At 42.5% G+C, this 22,840-nt stretch overlaps 2 protein-coding genes across 3 annotated transcripts; both read right to left on the bottom strand.

Annotated features, from left to right (window-relative positions):
* Window positions 1–754: 754 nt before the first annotated feature.
* Window positions 755–4,631, bottom strand: LOC121538516 (probable G-protein coupled receptor 173). Of its 2 annotated transcripts, none has more exons than XM_041846625.1 (2): window positions 3,730–4,631; window positions 755–2,549 (listed from the first exon to the last, which is right to left on the bottom strand). In XM_041846625.1, exon 2 carries the CDS (start codon window positions 2,340–2,342, stop codon window positions 1,140–1,142), a length of 1,203 nt encoding a protein of 400 aa, XP_041702559.1. In that variant the 5' UTR covers window positions 2,343–2,549; window positions 3,730–4,631; the 3' UTR covers window positions 755–1,139. The 2 variants fall into 2 exon arrangements, with proteins under 2 accessions (XP_041702559.1, XP_041702560.1); XM_041846626.1 differs by lacking the exon at window positions 3,730–4,631 and adding an exon at window positions 2,668–3,714.
* Window positions 4,632–5,625: 994 nt separating this feature from the next.
* On the bottom strand, window positions 5,626–22,149 carry LOC121538515. Its single transcript, XM_041846624.2, has 4 exons — window positions 20,996–22,149; window positions 13,258–13,304; window positions 12,906–12,991; window positions 5,626–8,295 (listed from the first exon to the last, which is right to left on the bottom strand). Exons 1-4 carry the CDS (start codon window positions 21,841–21,843, stop codon window positions 6,457–6,459), a joined length of 2,820 nt encoding a protein of 939 aa, XP_041702558.1. The 5' UTR covers window positions 21,844–22,149; the 3' UTR covers window positions 5,626–6,456.
* Window positions 22,150–22,840: the final 691 nt, after the last annotated feature.

The following is a 22,840-nucleotide window of genomic DNA, read 5'->3' as shown; positions in this document are numbered from 1 at the left end:
AGAATGCTAGGCCCCCAATCTTCAAACCCAGTTCACTTCTCAGTTTGTTATTTAATGTCCAAACATGATTTGCTAACTTCAGTCTGGGAACCATGAAAAATGACACTCTTGATGTTGGAATGTGTGATTATTTTGTTCTCTGCATTTAGAAAAGTTGTCTCCTTGAACATGGGAATGTTCAGACATATTTAAGTCAGAAATAATTAATACTAAATTTCAAACATTCCCTAATGGAAAAGAAACTACAAAATCATATGGATCCTGTTACAATGCACATGAGATTATTTCCAATCTGGACTGCAGTTGATCATAACCTACACTGAGTGTACAAAACATTAGGAACACCTGCTCTTTCCATGATATAGACTGACCAGGTGAAAGCTATGATCCCTTATGGATGTCACTTGTTATATCCACTTCAATCAGTGTAGATGAAGGGGAGGAGACAGGTTAAAGAAGGATTTTAAAGCCTTGATTGTGTATGTGTGCCATTTAGAGGGTGACAAAAGATTGAAGTGCCTTTGAACGGGGTATGGTAGTAAGTGCCAGGCGCACCGGTTTGTGTGTGTCAAGAACTGCAACGCTGCTTTTTCATGGTCAACAGATTCCCGTGTGTATCAAGAATGGTCCACCACCCAAAGGACAGCCAACCAACTTGACACAACTGTGGGATAGCATTGGAGTCAACATGGGCCAGCATCCCTGTGGAACACTTTCGACACCTTGTAGAGTCCATGCCCCGATGAATTGAGGCTGCTCTGAGGGCAAAAGGGGGTGCAACTCAATATTAGGAAGGTGTTCCTAATGTTTTGTACACAGTGTATATCTTGCTATTTTAGTGACCGTTGCAATCCCCTCCATTGAACTAAAGAAAATCTGTTTTAACATAATTTTCGGGCCATTTAAATGAGATAATCTACTGAGAATGTTCATTACCAAGTATTACTACAAACCTGCTTCTCATACTGCATGTGTCCACACACATAATATGTACATTACATATGAAACAGTCATAATTCATTTGCAAGAATAGTAGCAACTGATAAACATTCTCTTTACAAAAAAGGTAAGATAGGCATTTCTGTATAATACAAACAAAACACCCCAATCCCACCCCCATCACACCATACAGTAGTGCATCATGTGATGGTGAACACCAACAGCTCATGGCGGTGCAGCTGTTGGTGTTGTCTAGTCCTGCTGTAGGTGGGCAGGTGGGCCCTCAGCACTTTCCTCAAGTCCTCATTGAGCAGGAGGCAGAAGATAGGGTTGACCCCTGCCTGGGCAAAGCTCATCCACACTGTGATGGAGAGGTACCTGTGAGGGATGGAGCAGGACTTGACAAAGACCCTCCAGAAACAGGCCACTATGTAGGGAGCCCAGAGCACCAGGAAGAGCAGGGTGATGATGTAGAACATCCTGCCTAGCCTCCTCTCTGATCTGACCTCCTCCATGCCCAGCAGGCACCGGTGCTGCTGGTTCTGCAAAGTCTGCCTGATGCCCAGCAGGGTGGGGGGCATTGGGCCCTGGCCAAAGCCTGCGATCCAGTTGGCCGCTGCCTGACCTGTGGCCCCCGGGCCGTGGAAGGTCCAGTTCTGGCTGATGGCTGGCGCTAGCTGGACAGGCTTCATCTTGCGGTGCTTGTATTCAAATAGCAGGAGTTTGGTGTAGAAACCGTGGGTGGCCAGGACCACGACGGCCAGCATGAGCATGAAGCCCAGAGTGTCATTTGTGTTAAGGTAGCGGTGCTCGAAAATGCACTGGTCCTCGTCTTGAATGAACTTGTACGTCCCCACGTCAAAGACGGGTGGAGACGCCATGGCAATGGCCAAAGTCCAGACCATGCAGATGATGGCAGCGCAGGTCCAGACCGTCATGCGTTTGGCGTAGAAGCGGTGGTGGGCGATGGCCAGGTAGCGGGTCACAGCCACACAGAACAGCATGAAGGCAGCGTGAAAACAGAAGAGCACAGCTAGGAAGGCCACCAGTTTGCAGCTGAAGGCGCTGTAGGTCCACGCCGAGCTGTTGTGGACAGACACCAGGACGAAGGGGAAGCAGGCAGCAGACCGGACGACATCAGCTAGGCAAAGGTCCAGCAGGAAGAAGTAGGGGGCCTTGTGGAGGGCCCGGTCTCGGAGGACCAGCAGAGACACCAGCAGGTTGCCTGCTAGGCTGACACAGAGGATCAGGCCCAGGAACACCAACTTGACGTAGGCGGACACGGCCGCAGCCGAGATTCCTTCACTGCTGGTGCCGCTGATGCTGCTGGCCCTCTGTGAGGCCAACACTGCCAGCAGGCTCCCTGGGCCATCAATGCCAAAGATCTGGGTCTGGTTAGACATGCCTTCAACTCTATGATTCTAGGGGTAGGGATGCTAGGGTGATTCTACCCCCTCTCTTGCTCCGACCGACGCCACTCTTCCGCCTCTGGCACGGCAGCCCTCCTATCGTCCCTCCTGAGGTTTTCCTCCCTCTGTCCTGCCTCTTACTGGGAGATGTGAGGATCCATTCTACATAACAGGCTCATTTGTCTCCATTACATTTAACACCTGTGAACAAAGAAACAGAAGACAGTGTGTTGACACTCACTCCAGGAGGACATAGCTAGCATATTTATCCATTTACCAGAGAACAACCATCTGCAAAACAGGCAGCCTTGGCTCATACCTTTGTCAGATCGATTTGGATCCATAAAAACAACAAAGAAAACAAAAACATGGCTTCCAGAAACATGTTGGGCAACAGTGACGATATCTCCACCTTCCTGTCTTTCTATTGCTGGGATCAGATCAGCAGTTCTCCAGCATGCCAGCTCCTTGGCGCTCTCAATAATTACCTTGCCCGTTGCTAAGATACAACAGCTGACATACTTTGTGAAGGAGTGTGGGTGTTTGAGTGCGTGCTTGGGGGTGTATATGGGATGAAGCAGAGCACAACCAATCAGATAAATTAAGACATTCTAAATGTCAAAATAGTGTTTGTACTAAAAATGGATCGCGGAACAAAGGAGTTGGGAGGCAGATGTGTGTCTATGAGTATATATGAGAGTGATTGATTCACCTGTTGACTTCATATAATATTAATAATTCCCTAATTTTTGAATACACAGGCCATGCCTCAGTGAATAATGTAGGCCTAAACGTAGCAAGGAAATGTCTACATCTCATGCAGGGCATTGAAGAGGAAACTATATCATTTGCATCTGCACATTAGAATACCACAACCCAAACATGTTGTAACTTCATTGTAGAAGCCGCAGATACAATAAAGAAATCTAACTAAATAGCCTTCGGGAATGCATTGGCAAACATTCAGCACCATGGACAGCGCCACACCAGCGCGAACTAAAACAAAGGACTGTTTGCAGATTTATCAGCACCACTGCCACTGAACAGCGCCGCGCCCAGGCAACTCATATAATGATAAGAACGCACCTGTTGTTGGAGCTGAGACTGCAGGGAGGCCTAAATAAATGGAAGATTATTGCAATACTGCTTTCATCCCAAATAAGACTGTGGATTTATGCAATCTTAATCATAGGCCTTGCTACTAATGACTAGCTTTGATAAGAAACATATTTCTGCATGAACTCAAATCACTTCATCAATGCATTGACTTTTTATCTGTTTTAAGTAATGTCCTATGAGCATCCAGCATGGTAAACATATATAAACAGGTGCATCATCATGTTCCATTTGGTAATTTGGTTCATATACAGAAATAACTTACCTTCGATTTCTGGGATATGTAAAGATGCGGGAAACCTCAGTCAGAGAGGCGGCACTGACACTGATATTAACACATTCTCCAGTCAATATTGAAACCACCACACTCAAGATAGGCTATGTCTGTCCTCTGAGCGATGACACAATTCGGCCACAGGTAGCCTAATGTTCACTGAGCATCTTAAACATAAGTTTCATACAGACAGAGGATGCTTCCAATTTTCGTGTCCTTCATTTCATGTAATTTGCACGATCCTCGGATGTATTGTCATGTCGGAGGTAAATAGAGAGTCTAAAGACAATTTAGGAGAGGTTACATCACGTAGGCGGCTAGCTTCTATATAGCCTGCAATACGATCTATCTTCCTCTATATCGTCAGATCCAAATCTAAGATTTTCATAGCGGTGAAATATCGAGTTTCCTTTGACGAACGTCTCGACGATCCTTGTTGACGCATATCCATCCACCCGTCTTCAAAATAACCTCGATTAATCTCTATTTTCATTATTTAGAAGTAAACGCTGTGCATTTATTAACCCAGTCATTTGCAGCCAGTCTGTTTTTGTTGTCAGGTGAAGGTCCACATTGCATTTGTCTGCCTAATTCTAGCGGACCGCATTTGATTTGGCATATTGAAAATGATAATTATTGGAATTTCTATCGCATTACGGTCAAACAAAAAAAGGCTGAGTGTTTAAATTAATTATTTTAAAGTAATCTCAATTAAATGGCTGCTTGTGTGGATGCTGCGCGCCTATTCGCGGAGTTCGTCGGTTCTATTCGTAGAAGAGAGCTAGAGAGATAGAGAGAGAGAACTGATTATATTAAATACAAAGCGATAAATTCAACATCATATAAATAAACACCTGAAAAATGTGATGAATACATGTTTGGTATTTCTTGGATGGGGGGGGGGCTAATCCCTATCAAATCATGATTTTCCCTTATATGTGTGAAAGATCAAACGTCATGACTTCGGAGTGGAATTGCATTGTGGCCATAATCAATACTGAACTATATGGTTCTAATCCCCGAGCTGACTAGGTGAAAAATCTGTCGATGTGTCCTTGAACAAGGCACTTAACCCTAATTGCTCCTGTAAATCGCTCTGGATAAGAGCGTCTGCTAAATGACAAAAAAAAAAAATAATAATAATATTACAATTCAAATAACTTAAAGATGAGATCATTTATAGCTGCACAAAAATACTGTATGTTTACAAGCCAAAAAGGGACAAGTCTGCCATCACTTTTGTCTGTGTAGTCAACAACAACATTCGCTGAGGGGCTTCCCTGGCGAATTATCGGCCTTTAAACACTGATCTCAGTTTACAATGGCGGCTCTGGCCTCTGTAGCTTGACACCGTGACTTCACTGCAATGCATGACCTTTTCAGTAATATCAGCAGCACATGTTGCCTGGGGATATTTCCATTTGATCCAGGCCTGAGACACTGTGTGACCACCCTCTGTTCTAGCTGGCCAATCAGCTAGAGCAGGGTTCCCCAACTGGCAGCCCGTGGACCGAATTTGTCCCGCTGGTGGGGTTTTATTTTGCTCCCCAAGTATTCTGAGCAATTTTTTAAAATTAATATTAAAAACGTTTCTTGTGAATTTTCATTGTTGGACACAAAACACTAAAAACACCAGGAAATCAGCGCCTTGAAGAGGCTGATAAAACGTACTATTGTTATACTATAGTCTTATACTATATCAAAAAGTATCTTTAACATTTGTCACATAACTTTATGTGTGGTAGATTTTTAGCAGTAAAGTAATTTGTCTTGTGACTGTGGATGAAAGAGGCTTACCTCAAAATGAGTACAGCTGTGATTTTGCGTGTCAGTATTTAGAATCACATGAATTAGAACAGAAAGAAAGAAAGAGAGAGAGAGATGAAAGAAAGAAAGACCAGCACATCGTTTATTAATCAGACTTTATGGGCACCATAACACACCACACCCAGACATACACACATTACAAACACATAAATCACTTCAAATATTCTTTCAGGTATCATCACAGTGAACAGTTGTTAAAACTCAGTCAGTCAAATTTCTGTCGATTTAGCTAGCTAAATGGTGAAACTGTGTAGGCTTTAACTTGCATGAACTACCATTTGATAGCAACAACAGTATTCTACTGTAAAAGGATTACCACAGCACACCACTATTCTACAATGTGAGGACTGGCAATTCTCAGAGCACAAATGACAACATTTTGCATTAGGCAGTCATATGAACATACTTTATCTAGTAGCTACTGTCCTTACCCAAGGAACCTGTGTTTACCTTACAACCTTACTGCTTCACCAGTTTCAGTCTCCCAGCCCAATCTAGAACATATATACATTCCGATTCCAAACAGCCAACAGTCACACTTCTCAACAATTCTTTGGATTTCCATGTTTTATACACAAAATCTTACTCGAACCCTTTAAGAACAAAATTAGGCCTATGTATTGCATGGTTATGTTTTAACAAACTTAAACAGTTTTTTGACTATCTAACTCTTGGCATGAAACACTGCAAATTCAATGAACTTCTCGCTACTTTTAACGAACAAGATCCCTTCTCTTTTGTGATAACATACAGACATATACACACTTCCACAGGCACACATTTAAAAATAAAACACCAGGAACCAATTGTGCTCATAATACAAGTTTGTTTGGAAACATGAAAAGGCACTTAAAAAGGGGTTAAGTCACTTCACACGAAAGGAGGAACCCCTCAGAAACAGAGGGAGACAAAGAATAGTCCCATGAAGAGGAAGGTGCTGGGTTCGTGAAGCCCGACGACGAGGCCAATGGCCACACTCAGGAACACGATGGATGGGATCAGAGTCCTGTCCAGGGTCGGTTCAGCCTGGGGGGTTAGGGGCTTGGTGATCTGAGCCTCTGATGATCTGCTTGGTAGACCTGTTTCTGAGGAAACCCGGAAAGACTCCTCCTCTTCGTCCGCCATAATAGTGTCTTCCTCATTTGAACTGCTAGTACCATCTTGGGTGATGGTCATGGATGACTCTGAGATGTTCTCTGTGACTGCTAAATAAACGGTTTTGCGCTGAACTCCCAGAGGTGACTGGCTCTCCAACCCAGGAGAGGTGTGTGCACTAGCAGTGATGTCATCCTGCTGCTTAGAGCCGCCTGAGTCCTCAGAGAGCACAGCTGCCAGCTCGCTCAGTCCGGCTGCCACCCCTCGCTTGAAGCGCTGGTGAGATGCAAGGGGGGACATCTGTGAGACGTCATTGGGCGGCTCAGCAGTGTGGCTGGTCATTCTGTCCTCTCCTGTGGGTCCAAGGTGTGTCACGGTCACCATGGGAGGGTGCCACGGACAGGTGGCTACTACACCTACACCTACTTCACCACCTGCCTGGGAGCTCTCTAGCTTGGGCCCTACAGCCTCTATCATCAGGACTCCATCTTCTCTGGCCATGCCGTCATCCATTAATGTCAGCTGATTATCATCAGACTCTTCAGGGAGAGATGGGGAGGCCTTAGCGGAAACCTTTATCTGGGATTTGGTACCGTCCTCAGCTCTGCTGAGCTCACAGTGGGTGGGGTCTGAGGGATGTTCTAGGCAACTTGAGGAGCTGGTGCTTGGCTCCTGAATTCTGAAGGACTTCTCGTTTTCCTCCTCAGCATCTTTCTCTGCTTCCTGCCTTGGATCCACCTCCACCTTTGACCCCTGCTCCGGCACCTCCTTCTCCACCTCCTTTTCCTCTACATTCTCCTCCTCCTCCTCCACCAACTCCCCCACCACTACATCCGGTGTTGCGGAAAGCACACTCTGATATAAAACATCTTCCAGTGAAGAAGGCACGTTGGCTTGGATCTCCGTGTGAGGTGGGTCAAGTTCGGTGTGTGGTTGTGTGTGTTTCAGAGTGAAGGTTCCTCCCTCCTCCTCCTCCTCTTTTTCCTCCTCATCAACATCTGAGGCTTCAGTCATGCTGCTGTGGAGAAGTGTTGGAGACGAGCTCAGAGGTGTGGAGGAACTACTATCTTTGGGCTCCTCCTGGAAGGTTCCTCCCTTTTCCTCATTCTCGTCATTTGATGCTTCAGCAATGCTGACATGAGGTGGTGTTAGAATGTGCAGGTGTGTAGAGGGACTACTATCCTCCTCCTTCTCTTTCTCACCATCTGAGACTTCATCCATATTGCTGGGGAGAGGTGAAGGAACATGCAGAGGTGTGGGTGGACTACTATCTTTGGGCTCCTCCTGGAAGGTTCCTCCCTTTTCCTCCTCCTCCTTGTCATCTGATGCTTCAGCAATGCTGATGTTGAGTGGTGTTGGAACATGTTCTTTTAATTCAAAGTCCAGTTTCGATATTTCACAATCCAGTTTTAGTAATTCACAGTCCAGTTCCCGTGAAGGCTCTGGTTCAGTTGTCAGTTGGTTGGCTTCGGATGCTACAGGTATGGATAACACTTCATTGGCTTGTGTTGTGGATGTGGAAGACACATGAGGTGATTGTTTACCCATGGATACAGTGGCACTGGACAGTGTTCCATCTGCTAATGGAAGGTCTAGGTTGGCTGGGAGAGGAGAACTGGTTATGTCATCGGCAGTCTGTATGAATAACACAAAAATAAAGAAATTACAGTGACGGCCATGGGAGCTCCCAGATCTGTTTGTGCTGTGCAGCCAACTCCTAAGGTCGTTGTTTGACATGACAAAGAACCTAGGAGTTAGATATACAGCACAAATACTGTAGATCTGGTACCAGGCTAGCTTTGAGGCACAGGGACTAGTCACGAATTGTGTTGCACACTAATATCACCACAGAGAAAAAGCAACTCAATGCATACTGAAAGTTTGGAATCTATGCTGATGTTATAAAACATTGTGGAGGACATATCATAAAAGGTCAGATTTATGTTTACATGACCCATGCATTTATGTAGGAGACAAAATATACTGACAGCAATCAACATCCAAAATAATTATCTATCAATCTAAAATCCAACATAATTATGTGTTATTCTGAAATCCAAAGCAAATAAGTCCATCCAAAATAAATAATATCTGTTCACCCAAAATAAATGGCACAAAATTATCAATTACACTTACCCTCAATGGAAGACTGAGCAACTCTCTCCCCCTTCCCCCTTCCCCCTCCCCCCAAACACTATTAATGATCTTCAAGACATTAAAATATGGCAATTGTTCATTAGGAGGACAGTGGATGACAAGGATGAAACATTAAATAAATGGCTTCTAAAGAAACACGCACACACATATACAGACGGTATAGATAAAACCATATGTTTTAGATTAAGTAAACGCTCACATGACACTCATTGAAACATCCATACCAAGTAGATGGATAATTTGTTAATTCAAATTACTAAGGCATGATACCCTTAGATTTATATTCTTTAGAAGAATATCAGTAAATGTATTGTATGTAGGCTACAGTGGAGGCTGCTGAGGGCTGGAACGGAGTGTTCTGGCTGGAATGGAGTGAATGGAATGGTATCAAACACATGAAAACTGTGTTTGATACCATTCCATCAACTCTATTCCAGCCATTATTATCAGCCGTCCTTCCCTCAGCAGCCTCCACTGGTAGGCTACTGTTATACTACAATAGAATGGCTACTGCTACAGGAAGATCGTCTGTCATGACTGAGACATTTGTGTTATTTTAAAACTACAGTCTTGAGAAATAGGTGGTTAATGATGAAACGCTCAAACTCCGATGCAAAATCATGCACACATGGTGAATAAGAACTAGGGTTGAATATTTTCCCGGTATTTTACAAATGTTCCATCCCGAGAATAAATCACTTTTCTCCCAGGTAACCCAGTATTTCCCGCCAAATCCGGAAGTGTAATTAAAAGCATTTTAAAGCATATAAATATGTCTGGATTTGATTAGAGCTTTGACCAGCATGAAAATTCAAACCTGATGCTACCTGACCCTGATGAGCCATATATTAAATACATTTTATGAGCCCTATATTAACAACCTTTAATGAGCCCAAGCCCAAAAATGCCCAAATGATTGTGCCATTATTCAATACATACTGTATATGATATAGGCTACTGCACATTACGCACAACAGAAAAACCCATAGATATAGCTAGCTATATGCTCTCTTGGGTAAATAAAGAAACTAGCTCCAGTAGGCTAGTCTTTTTGAGTGTGAACTGTATTACTGTACTGTATTATACTGTATTATATGGACTGGAATTACGCACATTGTTCAAACCATGATAAAGCAGAAAAGAACATGCGATTCTGGTGCAGCACATGCGGCATACAAAGTTACAAGTATAGACTAGCGAATTTGATTTTAATTTTGAAATATAATAGGGCCTATTTGTATAATTAGTAGGCTGACACATACAGTGGGGAGAACAAGTATTTGATACACTGCCGATTTTGCAGGTTTTCCTACTTGTAGAGGTCTGTAATTTTTATCATAGGTACACTTCAACTGTGAGAGACAGAATCTAAAACAAAAATCCAGAAAATCACATTGTATGATTTTTAAGTAATTAATTTGCATTTTATTGCATGACATAAGTATTTGATCATCTACCAACCAGTAAGAATTCCGGCTCTTACAGACCTGTTAGTTTGTCTTTAAGAAGCCCTCCTGTTCTCCACTCATTACCTGTATTAACTGCACCTGTTTGAACTCGTTACCTGTATAAAAGACCTGTCCACACACTCAATCAAACAGACTCCAACCTCTCCACAATGGCCAAGACCAGAGAGCTGTGTAAGGACATCAGGGATACAATTGTAGACCTGCACAAGGCTGGGATGGGCTACAGGTCAATAGGCAAGCAGCTTGGTGAGAAGGCAACAACTGTTGGCACAATTATTAGAAAATGGAAGAAGTTCAAGATGACGGTCAATCACCCTCGGTCTGGGGCTCCATGCAAGATCTCACCTCGTGGGGCATCAATGATCATGAGGAAGGTGAGGGATCAGCCCAGAACTACACGGCAGGACCTGGTCAATGACCTGAAGAGAGCTGGGACCACAGTCTCAAAGAAAACCATTAGTAACACACTACGCCGTCATGGATTAAAATCCTGCAGCGCACGCAAGGTCCCTCTACTCAAGCCAGCGCATGTCCAGGCCCGTCTGAAGTTTGCCAATGACCATCTGGATGATCCAGAGGAGGAATGGGAGAAGGTCATGTGGTCTGATGAGACAAAAATAGAGCTTTGTGGTCTAAACTCCACTCGCCGTGTTTGGAGGAAGAAGAAGGATGAGTACAACCCCAAGAACACCATCCCAACCGTGAAGCATGGAGGTGGAAACCTCATTCTTTGGGGATGCTTTTCTGCAAAGGGGACAGGACACGACTGCACCGTATTGAGGGGAGGATGGATGGGGTCATGTATCACGAGATCTTGGCCAACAACCTCTTTCCCTCAGTAAGAGCATTGAAGATGGGTCGTGGCTGGGTCTTCCAGCATGACAACAACCCGAAACACACAGCCAGGGCAACTAAGGAGTGGCTCCGTAAGAAGCATCTCAAAGTCCTGGAGTGGCCTAGCCAGTCTCCAGACCTGAACCCAATACAAAATCTTTGGAGGGAGCTGAAAGTCCGTATTGCCCAGCGACAGCCCCGAAACCTGAAGGATCTGGAGAAGGTCTGTATGGAGGAGTGGGCCAAAATCCCTGCTGCAGTGTGTGCAAACCTGGTCAAGACCTACAGGAAACGTATGATCTCTGTAATTGCAAACAAAGGTTTCTGTTCCAAATATTAAGTTCTGCTTTTCTGATGTATCAAATACTTATGTCATGCAATAAAATGCAAATTAATTACTTAAAGATAATTACTTAAAGATCAACAATGTGATTTTCTGGATTTTTGTTTTAGATTCCGTCTCTCACAGTTGAAGTGTACCTATGATAACAATGACAGACCTCTACATGCTTTGTAAGTAGGAAAACCTGCAAAATCGTCAGTGTATCAAATACTTGTTCTCCCCACTGTAATTTAACAGTTCCATTTCACGCTATGCTGTTCCTATAAATACTTTCTTATAATTTACCGGTTTCTCACAGTTATTTATCCCAGTTATTTATCCTGCAAAAAGGGAGTGGTTTTGAGTGGTAAATTCCGGTAAATCTCGGTAACCGGGTTCCCACCATTCAACCCTAATAAGAACTGAAAGACAAATGATACAAGTAGCGAAAACAGCTCATGCAGTTTGTGGCCATCAGCGTGCACATTACCTAAGTTGTGGCTGAAGCTTCAATGAGCTGTGAAATTAATTGTCATTGGAGAAAAAAATATATTAGAGTTTGAAATGAACTTTTTTAGTCAATTCGCCCATATTTAGTAACAGAACATATTTTCCACTACTTGTTGTCGCATGCAAAATTAAGAACTATTCGAATATAATAATGTTATGCCCTAATGAATGATAAATCCAATATTGGCTGAAACCTAAGATCTAATGAACTTGCACTTTCATGCATTGATGTCAATGGGAGATTTATGTGAAAGTTTTAGTTGGAAGTACAGCTCTCAAGTTAGGATTCAGCCATCATTTTATAAAATAACATAGGCCTAGTTATTTAACCTGGAACTTTCAACTGTAACATGAACCAACACACTCCAGGATAGCTAAACATGCATGAGATTATATGCATGAAAATTGCAGTGAAGTTTATGATTTCATTTCTGCTGAGGGGAAGGCATTAACTATATATTCATACATCTATGGCTCTGCTAGCTATGTGCCACATTCATTCATACCCATATTGCCATTCCATTCAATTAGCTGATGAAATAGGCATGCACATGTTTATGACCATTCTTACAAATCATTTCTGCAGTTCCGTTATACTGTATCTACCGGTTTACACTTCATATTAAGTTGCTGTAACTGTACGGTAACCCTGTTATTATACTAGTAGCAACATTGTACTAACGTTATCACAACAATGCCTTTGATGGTGTGTGCCCCACTATATCCTCATCCTCACGATGACAAACTGTTCCAAACACGTAGGAGGCCTAAGATGTGCATATCCAATGGCATTCCTTTAACTGTACACAAAGTGCTCCTCTACACTTTTACAACGAGAGTGTGTCATCCCTAAATGGATCAGGATGAAATGTACAACATAGAGAATGTAGTATAAATATATACAAGTTCAAAGATAACTGGTAAGAAATACTGATGAGTTATTCCACCCTTACCTCTAAGTCAAGCTCTGGTTGAAGAATGACTGGGCACTCAGGACTGGGCTTCACCATATCTGGCACTGGCTTAGTCACCGGTTCATCTTCAAAAACAAAGGTCAAAAGTCAATCACACCGACCCATTATTCTAAATATACACTTACTGTGTTTCATGTAAAACTCTATTAACTCTAAAAAAACTCTATTAACATACATTGGATGTATTGGACTGGCCTGAGAGGTCGCCTGGTATGATTGAAAAAGTGAATATAAGGATCTAAAAATGTCTCCTTACTCGCTTTTATGTTTCATCCTTTTACAACTTTGTAATAACTCTGTGTGATACTCATATGCAGCAGTCCTGCTTTACCTTCACCCTTCTCTGGGAACTGTGCAAAGTAGTCAGAATCCTCCATACTGAAAGCAAAGATATAACATGACTGTTAACCAATGGCACTGCAATGAAGACACTCATGATCTTATTGTAAAGATAAATGTAAATATACATTTGATCAGCATGATCTTATGTTAGTGTTTTGTAGAACACAAGACATACAGTGCATTCAGAAAGTATTCAGACCCCTTCCCTTTTTCTACATTTTGTTACGTTACAGCCTTATTCTAAAATGGATTAAATTATTTATTTTTTCTCATCAATCTACACACAATACCCCATAAACAGGTTTTTAGACATTTTTACAAATGTATTAAAAATAAAAAACAGAAATACCTTATTTACATAAGTATTCAGACACTTTGCTATGAGACTCGAAATTGAGAAGTATTGTTCTACTCCGTTATCACCGTCACCAGCTGGGTGTTCTGTGTGCAAGGAGTTTTAAATATTAGTTTAAAACTAAACTTATCATCCTTGAGATGTTTCTACAACTTGATTGGAGTCCACCTGTGGTACATTCAATTGATTGGACATGATTTGGAAAGGCAGACACCTGTCTATATAAGGTCTCACAGTTGACAGTGCATGTCAGAGCAAAAACCAAGCCATGAGGTCAAAGGAATTATCCGTAGAGCGCCGAGACAGGATTGTATTGAGGCACATATCTGGGGAAGTGTACGAAAAAATGTCTGCAGCATTGAAGGTCCCCAAGAACACAGTGGCCTCCATCATTCTTAAATGGAAGAAGATTGGAATCACCAAGACTCTACCTAGAGCTGGCTGCCCGGCCAAATTGAGCAATCGGGGGAGAAGGGCCTTGGTCAGGGAGGTGACCAAGAACCCGATGGTCACTCTGACAGCGCTCCAGAGTTCCTCTGTGGAGATGGGAGAACCTTCCAGAAGGACAACCATCTCTGCAGCACTCCACCAATCAGGCCTTTATGGTAGAGTGGCTAGACGGAAGCCACTCCTCAGTAAAAGGCACATGACAGCCTGCTTGGAGTTTGCCAAAAGGCACTTAAAGGACTCTCAATCCATGAGAAACAAGATTCTCTGGTCTGATGAAACCAAGATTGAACTCTCTGGCCTGAATGGCAAGCGTCACGTCTGGAGGAAACCTGGCACCATCCCTACGGTGAAGCATGGTGGTGGCAGCATCATGCTGTGGGGATGTTTTTCAGCAGCAGGGACTGGGAGACTAGTCAGGATCGAGGGAAAGATGAACGGAGCAAAGTACAGAGAGATCCTTGATGAAAACCTGCTCCAGAGTGCTCAGGACCTCAGACTGGGTCGAAGGTTCACCTTCCAACAGGACAACGACCCTAAGCACACAGCCAAGACAATGCAGGAGTGGCTTTGGGACAAGTCTCTCAATGTCCTTGAGTGGCCCAGCCAGAGCCCGGACTTGAACCCGATCGAACATCTCTGGAGAGACCTGAAAATAGCTGTGCAGCGACGCTCCCCATCCAACCAGACAGAGCTTGAGAGGATCTGCAGAGAAGAATGGGAGAAAATCCCCAAATACAGGTGTGCCAAGTTTGTAACGTCATACCCAAGAAGACTCGAGGCTGTAATCGCTGCCAAAGGTGCTTCAACAAAGTACTGAGTAAAAGGTCTGAATACTTATGTAAATGTGATATTTCCGTTTTTTATTTTTAATAAATTAGCAAAAATGTCTAAAAACCTGTTTTTGCTTTGTCATTATGGGGTATTGTGTGTAGATTGATGAGGAAAACATAACAAAATGTGGAAAAAGTCAAGGGGTCTGAATACTTTCCGAATGCACTATAGGCCTACACAAAGCATGACTCACAGAGCCTTACTGTCACATCTCACACGTTGGTGGAGTGTTGGTCACTGTGTTGAGTAATAGCCTACAAGATGGAAGCCACGATAATCTTATACTATAGCACAAGACATAAACCTCATGATCACTCTTGGAAATGCAAGTGGATACGCCTTCCTCCTGATCTTTGCGTTTTCCCTTTACCTTCCATTCACTCGTCATTTCTCTGAAGAGTTAGAGCAGGGGTGTTACACCTAGACAACCAGGTGAGGGGAGTTCCTTACTAATTAGTGACCTTAATTGATCAATCAAGTACGAAGGTGGAGCAAAAACTCGCAGACACTCGGCCCTCCGTGGAATGAGTTTGACATGAGTTAGAGGGTCGTGGCTAGAAGGGATGCAGTTAATGTCAAAGTGACATCAAAAGTTGCTTGTTCAAGTCGCTTCTGGGAGAATTTTAGCATTTTAGTTAACCCTAACTCTTTTCTTAACCTTAGCCTAATTCTCCAAACCTGCTGCGTAAGTTCTCCTAACCTGCTACGAAAAGTCACTTCTGACATTAGCTGCATCCCATCTAGTCAAAATCAAGTTAGAGCCATTGGCAGAGAACCTGAGATTGGCAAGGGTTTCCAGTGTCAGGGGGTAGTGATATAAGATACCACATCTAACAGTGGAAAATAACAGCCACAAGTGTATCGGTAGCTGATGCCGTGGCCTAATGAGTTTGATAAAGCAAGCTCTTTTGGAGATTCTCTTTACGACTAGGGTGTACTTGTACATCAAGCAGCCTAAAGCTACAGAAATAGGAGATATAATCCTGCCCTATATAGCTCAGACAAGGCTACTTACTTACTTCCCTAACATCCCACATAGGATGGCAGCTTTCACTCAAAAGGTTTCAGAGTTCAGTTAACTACAGAACCCATTTATTAATAGGGGTTTTTCCATGCCCCCCACCACCCCACTTCTTTATCCCAGCTTTTCTCCTCTCAGGGCTGCATACAGTAGTGTAATGAAGACCCACGTGACTGGATCGATCTATATCCTATATCCCAGGAGTCCAGTCTTTTTAAGGGTTTTCAGGGGGAGGTGACCCCCAAACCCCCTGACTACTCACACGCAGGATCACAAGTTTCATCATGTGTTCCACGCTTGTGAGTGTGAGATGCCCAACAATAACTCAGTAGCCTATGTTCCCATCCTTCTCAATTGTTATAATCTCCACCCGACACAGCCAGAAGGGGACTGGCCACCCCTCAGAGCCTGGATCCTCTCTAGGTTTCTTCCTATGTTTCTGCCTTTCTAGGGAGTTTTTCCTAGCCACCGTGCTTCTACATCTGCATTGCTTGCTGTTTGGGGTTTTAGGCTGGGTTTCTGTATAGCACTTTGTGACATCTGCTGATGTGAAAAGGGCTTTATAAATACATTTGATTGATTGATTGAATTGCGAACCGCCATTGCAGACAGATGCCAAGTGTTGAGAGGCAGTGGAAAACTACAGAAATCTAGATACACTGAGGTTTTTATATAATGCCTTGGGGTATAATGATGGTGTGATGGTTTCCATTGATCACAAGGTGGCAGTTGATGCATACACTGTGATGCACAATTTACTGCCAAATACGAGGGCAGCAACCATCATTTTAAGAATAGAGGTGTGAATTAGACAATTGGTCATTTATGAGAGAAGGACACTTCCTATCTATCCATCTAGCCTATCTGTCAGCCTACACTGAAATTCGATGGTTTAAATAACATATATTTTGCAATATTATCCTGTCAATGAAAAGGAGAGCCCTGCAGACGATCAGATTGATTTTAGAGGAATAAGGCCAAAAAGAGCAATAAGGGGAGGAGTCAGGTGGAGCCTCAGATATGACCTATTTCATTGAAACCAGATTGGGCTGATGTCAACTGTGGTTTTCCATTGAAAGGTCAGGGGTAAGTGTCCGAGAACGGCGGGGCTGAAAGTGACACCTGCCTTGTACACGCTATTTCGATCCCCCTCACAGCTCACACACCCCTGGATTGCTGGCATTCTGAGAGGGTGTGTGTGCATGTGTCTGCCATCTCATCTCCGCCCCCCTTCAATGTACTGGAGACTGGGTCACAAGATATAACCTGGCTGAAATATTATGAGATTGTCCCACATAAACCACTGATGCAAACCAAATCTGATTTTGCGTAACTACAATGGGTGGGTAGGCCTATTATATAGCAACGTGAGGCACTGTCTGCAACCAACCACACTGTTAAAATTAAGTGCTTTGTAACACCAAAACTAGTGGCAACTGAGCAGCCACTTACTCAAAGGAGACCAAACCTTAAAGGGATAATTCAGGATTTTGGCAATGAAGCCCTTTATCTACTTCCCCACAGTCAGATGAGCTTGTGGATACCATTTTTGTCTCTGCGTGCAGTTTGAAATAAGTTGCTAACTAGCGTTAGCGCAATTGCTACCTAGTATTAGCACAATGACTGGAAGTCTATGGTAACTGCTAGCATGCTAGTAGATACCATAGACTTCCAGTCAATGCGTCTACTACTAGTTAGCATTGGCTCGCAAACTACCTCTAACTTCCTTCATACTGGATACAGAGACATAAAAATGGTATCCATGAGTTCATCTAACTCTGGGGAAGTACTGTAGATGAAGGGCTTCATTGTCAAAATCCAGAAGTATCCCTTTAACTTTGCAGATATATTGAAACACATCATCAAGTGTTGTGCAACACCTTGCCAGGGACTGGGAGTGCTACCAGAAAATGTTGAAAACACTATGTTGGTATTTCAATTTCTGTTTAGTGCAGAATTAGATCCCTTCTCTTTTGGTGTCGATTCCTCTCTCTAAAGCGTCAAAACACTATTATGGTGTTTCGAATCCTGTCTAGTGCAGAATTAGATACATACATCAATTAAAATACTCCCGAAGAAGGTATCTGATCATTTGCCAGTTTAACCCATTTTGACAGGCATTGTTGATCACAGTGCTCAATTCACCAGCAGTAGCTGGAGGTTTTAAAACAAGCATTGCAGGATACTGTATTTTACTTTACCATCAGAAATTGGAAATGTGGGAATGGGCCATCTCATTATTGATCGTCATTTTGCCTAATGGTTTTGATTTCCGTTAATCATCCATTACACCTCATGACACAACAAGCTGCTTAATACTAATATAGAAGTATACTTTTCTTTCTTAAAACGTGCATACAACATTGTGTAAAAATGTGAATTACCCACAATCCTCTAAAAACAGAGGCACTTGGCAAGATAGGAAGTGCAAGGAGATAAAAACCAGACTTCTAATTATTTAAATCACTAAATGTTCTCTATCTTTGTTTATCCTCATAAATAAATATACTTACATTTTGAGAAAGATATTAAGTTATTTATTTATTTTAATTGGTAAAATTATATTAACAAATCATTTAAATGACTTGAATTAATTATTAGTAAATATTTTTTCAACCTCCCGCTTTGGGCTGGATGTGTCAATGTGTAGTTCATACATGCATAATCTATGAGCAGAATCACTGTCTTACCTCAATTAGCCATGAAATCCCTAGTTTGAAAGTGACGGTTTTTTTGGAAGCTGTTCTGCGCCATTTTCCCTATATTTTCCCTCACGTGCGCCAGCCCCCTAGCAATTGTAGTTGTAGCCAATGAGCTTCAGCCGCTCGCCATTTCAGTGACGGCTAGCAAGATACATACACAGCAGAGTGAGCGAGAGAGCAATGATGTGGTGCACATACAGTTGAAGTCTGAAGTTTATATACACCTTAGCCAAATACATTTAAACTCAGTTTTATTCCCTGTTTTAGGTCAGTTAGGATCACCACTTTATTTTAAGAATGTGAAATGTCAGAATAATAGTAGAGAGAATGATTTCTTTCAGCTTTTATTTATTTTATCACATTCCCAGTGGGTCAGAAGTTTACATACACTCAATTAGTATTTGGTAGCATTGCCTTTAAATTGTTTAACTTGGGTCAAATGTTTTGGGTAGCCTTCCACAACAATAAGTTGGGTGAATTTTGGCCCATTCCTCCTGACAGAGCTGGTGTAACTGAGTCAGGTTTGTAGGCCTCCTTGCTCGCACACGCTTTTTCAGTCCTTCCCACAAATGTTCTATAGGATGGAGGTCAGGGCTTTGTGATGGCCACTCCAATACCTTGACTTTGTTGTCCTTAAGCCATTTTGCCACAACTTTGGAAGTATGCTTGGGGTCATTGTCCATTTGGAAAACCCATTTCCGACCAAGCTTTAACTTCCTGACTGATGTCTTGAGATATTGCTTCAATATATCCACATAATTTTCCTTCCTCATGATGCCATCTATTTTGTGAAGTGCACCAGTCCCTCCTGCAGCAAAACACCCCCACAGCATGATGCTGCCATCCCTGTGCTTCACGGTTGGGATGGTGTTCTTCGGCTTGCAAGCCGACCCCCTTTTTCCTCCAAACATAACGATGGTCATTATGGCCAAACAGTTCTATTTTTGTTTCATCTGACCAGAGGACATTTCTCCAAAAAGTAAGATATTTGTCCCCATGTGCAGTTGCAAACCATAGTCTGGCTTTTTTTATGGCTGTTTTGGAGCAGTGGCTTCTTCCTTGCTGAGTGGCCTTTCGGGTTATGTCGATATAGGACTCGTTTTACTGTGGATATAGATACTTTTGTACCTGTTTCCTCCAGCATCTTCACAAAGTCCTTTGCTGTTGTTCTGGGATTGATTTGCACTTTTTGCACCAAAGTACGTTCATCTCTAGGAGACAGAACGCGTCTCCTTCCTGAGCGGTATGATGGCTGCGTGGTCCCATGGTGTTTATACTTGCGTACTATTGTTTGTACAGATGAATGTGGTACCTTCAGGCATTTGGAAATTGCTCCCAAGGATGAACGAGACTTGTGGAGGTCTACAACTTTTTTTCTGAGGTCTTGGCTGATTTCTTTTGATTTTCCCATGATGTCAAGCAAAGAGGCACTGGGTTTGAAGGTAGGCCTTGAAATACATCCACAGGTACACCTCCAATTGACTCAAATGATGTAAATTAGCCTATCAGAAGCTTCTAAAGCCATTACATAATTTTCTGGAATTTTCCAAGCTGTTTAAAGGCACAGTCAACTTAGTGTATGTAAACTTCTGACCCACTGGAATTGTGATACAGTGAATTATAAGTGAAATAATCTGTCTGTAAACAATTGTTGGAAAAATGCACAAAGTAGATGTCCTAACCGACTTGCCAAAACTATAGTTTGTTAACAAGAAATGTGTGGAGTGGTTGAAAAACGAGTTTTAATGACTCCAACCTAAGTGTATGTAAACTTTCGACTTCAACTGTATCTGCACATATGTGACATGGTATGCAATTTTCGGGGACCACTTTTGGCTCGTGAGCACTACTTTCAGACCTACTGGCTAAAAAGTATACAAAAGTACCGGAGAATCTCTTTAAGTACATGTTGGTGGGTTTACATTCAAACACCCTCCAAACAACAGCTCTCAGGTTAGATGCACTACTTTTCATGGTTTCATTACACAATCATGGTGTTTTGAGTCTTTCTAATTTTACAGTGCACTAGAACAAGTGTTCCTAGAAGTGGTCCTGAGACCTTTCACCCTGACTTCCTCACAACCCCTTAGACAACTTTCATCACTGTAGTAGCACCACAGTAGTCCCTCAAAACTATTGTCAAATGTGATTCATGTGAAAGTGTAATAGCAGATTGTATTATCATATTATTATAGGCTTGCTATTATTTTGTATACCTATATCTTATTCCGCAATTATTTTATATTCTATTCATTTCCATGTTTGCTATAGGCCTACTGTACATAGCCTACAGTAAGTAGGCCTAGGTCTATTTTGTTTGACTTCATCAGATTGATAGGATGTTTGGATGATGATCAAGGGAATTTACCTGTAACTGCTTTCACTTTTCAGGATACTTGTAAGGTCTGGCATATCAAACGGGCTATCTTGTGCTACATCGTCTTCGTAGGACACGAGAAGAGTTACCGCGTAATTCATGTGCGAGTTGTTCGCCCAGTAATCGCCATCTGGAGTTTCGTAACGGACAACAAACTCAATGCGAGCCCCATGGTGAAGATACGGTGGACAGAAGGAGAGCTTGAAGGAAAATTTATCAGTCTCACCGTCGCCCTGGACATAATCTGCTGGACAATCAAAGTAGGTGCTCCAGCTGTCCATAGTTGATCGAATGCACACAGTTTTGATAAATGAAATATTAAGGACTCGAATAAACCCGGTAAACGCCAGGGGCTCGTCTTCAATGGGTGACACACTCTCCACCTCTACTTTATTAATGTGCACTGCTTTAGTAAGGGCAGCCGCAGTGGGCATGGTCCACTCCGGGTTTACGCGGTAGGTCGGTTCACGGATTTTCGCTCGGTATTTTGCCTCCTCTTCTTCCCACCTGGCATTATCCTCATCATCCGAATCAAATTGGATGAATTCCTTCACGTCGGTTAGGTCTCTACCTGTTGTATCCGCAAACGACACTCTCCTGCTGGAAATTGCATCTTTGATTTTCAGATACTCTGCGGTCTCATCATAGATGGACCGTCCGCGTTTCCTTGGGATAGGAGAGCACCTGGGGATGAGACGCACGTTTGTCTCCTCGCTGTCTTCGTATTCTTCATCCGAATTACACTGTCCTTCATCATAACACCGTCCTTCTCCGGATGACCCCTCTTTCTTCACCTTGGTGAAAAGCCCCTCCTGGGATGGTATGGTTAAAAAAGACATTTTCTCGCCTGTGAGTAGCACTAGTCAGAGGATAGAATCCAATAGAATCCAGTGGTACGGGTTTGTACAGCGATTACCCAGCGTTACGAACAGAACTGCCACTTTTGAGTTTCAGAACGTGTTGTACAGCATGACGCCAATGGAGAACTGAGGAGCAAGTGCGAGTCTCTATAATACCAACTTTTGTGGCTCGTATAGGGTAGTCCTCCTTGTTTAGCTGGAACTTTAGTTAGGTCTTATTCCCAGAAGAATAACCGTCTAATTTTAGCTGTGTATTGCCTGCCACAAATGTGCTATTGAAGTTGGTACAACCCTGGACTGGCGACCCCACCCTCTGTTTTGGTTTGCCCAGACAGTACACGCCCACCTCCAAAACTACACTATAGACGAATCTCTGTTTGGAAACGTGCTTTTTATTCCTAAATATTATTAGACGGAAATAAAGCACGCCTAATACAGTGCAAAAAGCTATTATGGTCAGTCCTATATATATATATATATATATATATATTTGTATTATTCTTATTATTGGGCTATGTAATATGCCATAACAAATTACAACAGTTTTGTACATCAATGTTAAATTTGTTTTTAAGTTCCTTTACATTACCTGAAGGGTTTCCCTTCTGATCGAACCACAGGATGTTTTTTTGTTGTATGATGATATTTCAGTCCTTTACTTTCTGTGAATGGAATCTTCCCATGATGTCACATCATGTTCTTTTTTACTATGTAACGTCATATTGTGTCACAATGGGCTACAGTGTATTTAAAGGGCTCTTGGAATGCTTATCAGAATGTGATGCTTCATCAAATCGCCATATTTGCCATTACATCGTTTTATTTAAATATTGGGCAATAAGCACATAGCCTACTGTAGGGTATAAGTTACAATATAATATGTAGGACATATATACAGGAATCTTAATTCGATCAATCTTTTGTTGCTGAGAATCTTCCTGAAATGCAGATGAGCTTTGTGATTAACTTAAATTCA

The sequence above is a fragment of the Coregonus clupeaformis genome, chromosome 24 (genome assembly GCF_020615455.1).
Source record: "Coregonus clupeaformis isolate EN_2021a chromosome 24, ASM2061545v1, whole genome shotgun sequence".
NCBI classification, from domain to species: domain Eukaryota; kingdom Metazoa; phylum Chordata; class Actinopteri; order Salmoniformes; family Salmonidae; genus Coregonus; species Coregonus clupeaformis.
The sequence above is the reverse complement of the archived record's forward strand: the minus strand, read 5'-3'. Positions and strand labels throughout refer to the sequence as shown.

What these genes read in the sequence shown, in the direction of transcription:
- LOC121538515 (XM_041846624.2), bottom strand. Translation starts at nt 21,843, where the DNA reads ATGTCTTTTTTAACCATACCATCCCAGGAGGGGCTTTTCACCAAGGTG. An exon ending in AAAAGTGAAAGCAGTTACAG is followed by an intron (nt 13,305 to 20,995) that starts GTAAATTCCCTT and finishes CTTTGCTTTCAG; the next exon opens with TATGGAGGATTCTGACTACT. An exon ending in AACCAGAGCTTGACTTAGAG is followed by an intron (nt 8,296 to 12,905) that starts GTAAGGGTGGAA and finishes TTATTCATACAG; the next exon opens with ACTGCCGATGACATAACCAG.
- LOC121538516 (XM_041846625.1), bottom strand. Translation starts at nt 2,342, where the DNA reads ATGTCTAACCAGACCCAGATCTTTGGCATTGATGGCCCAGGGAGCCTG.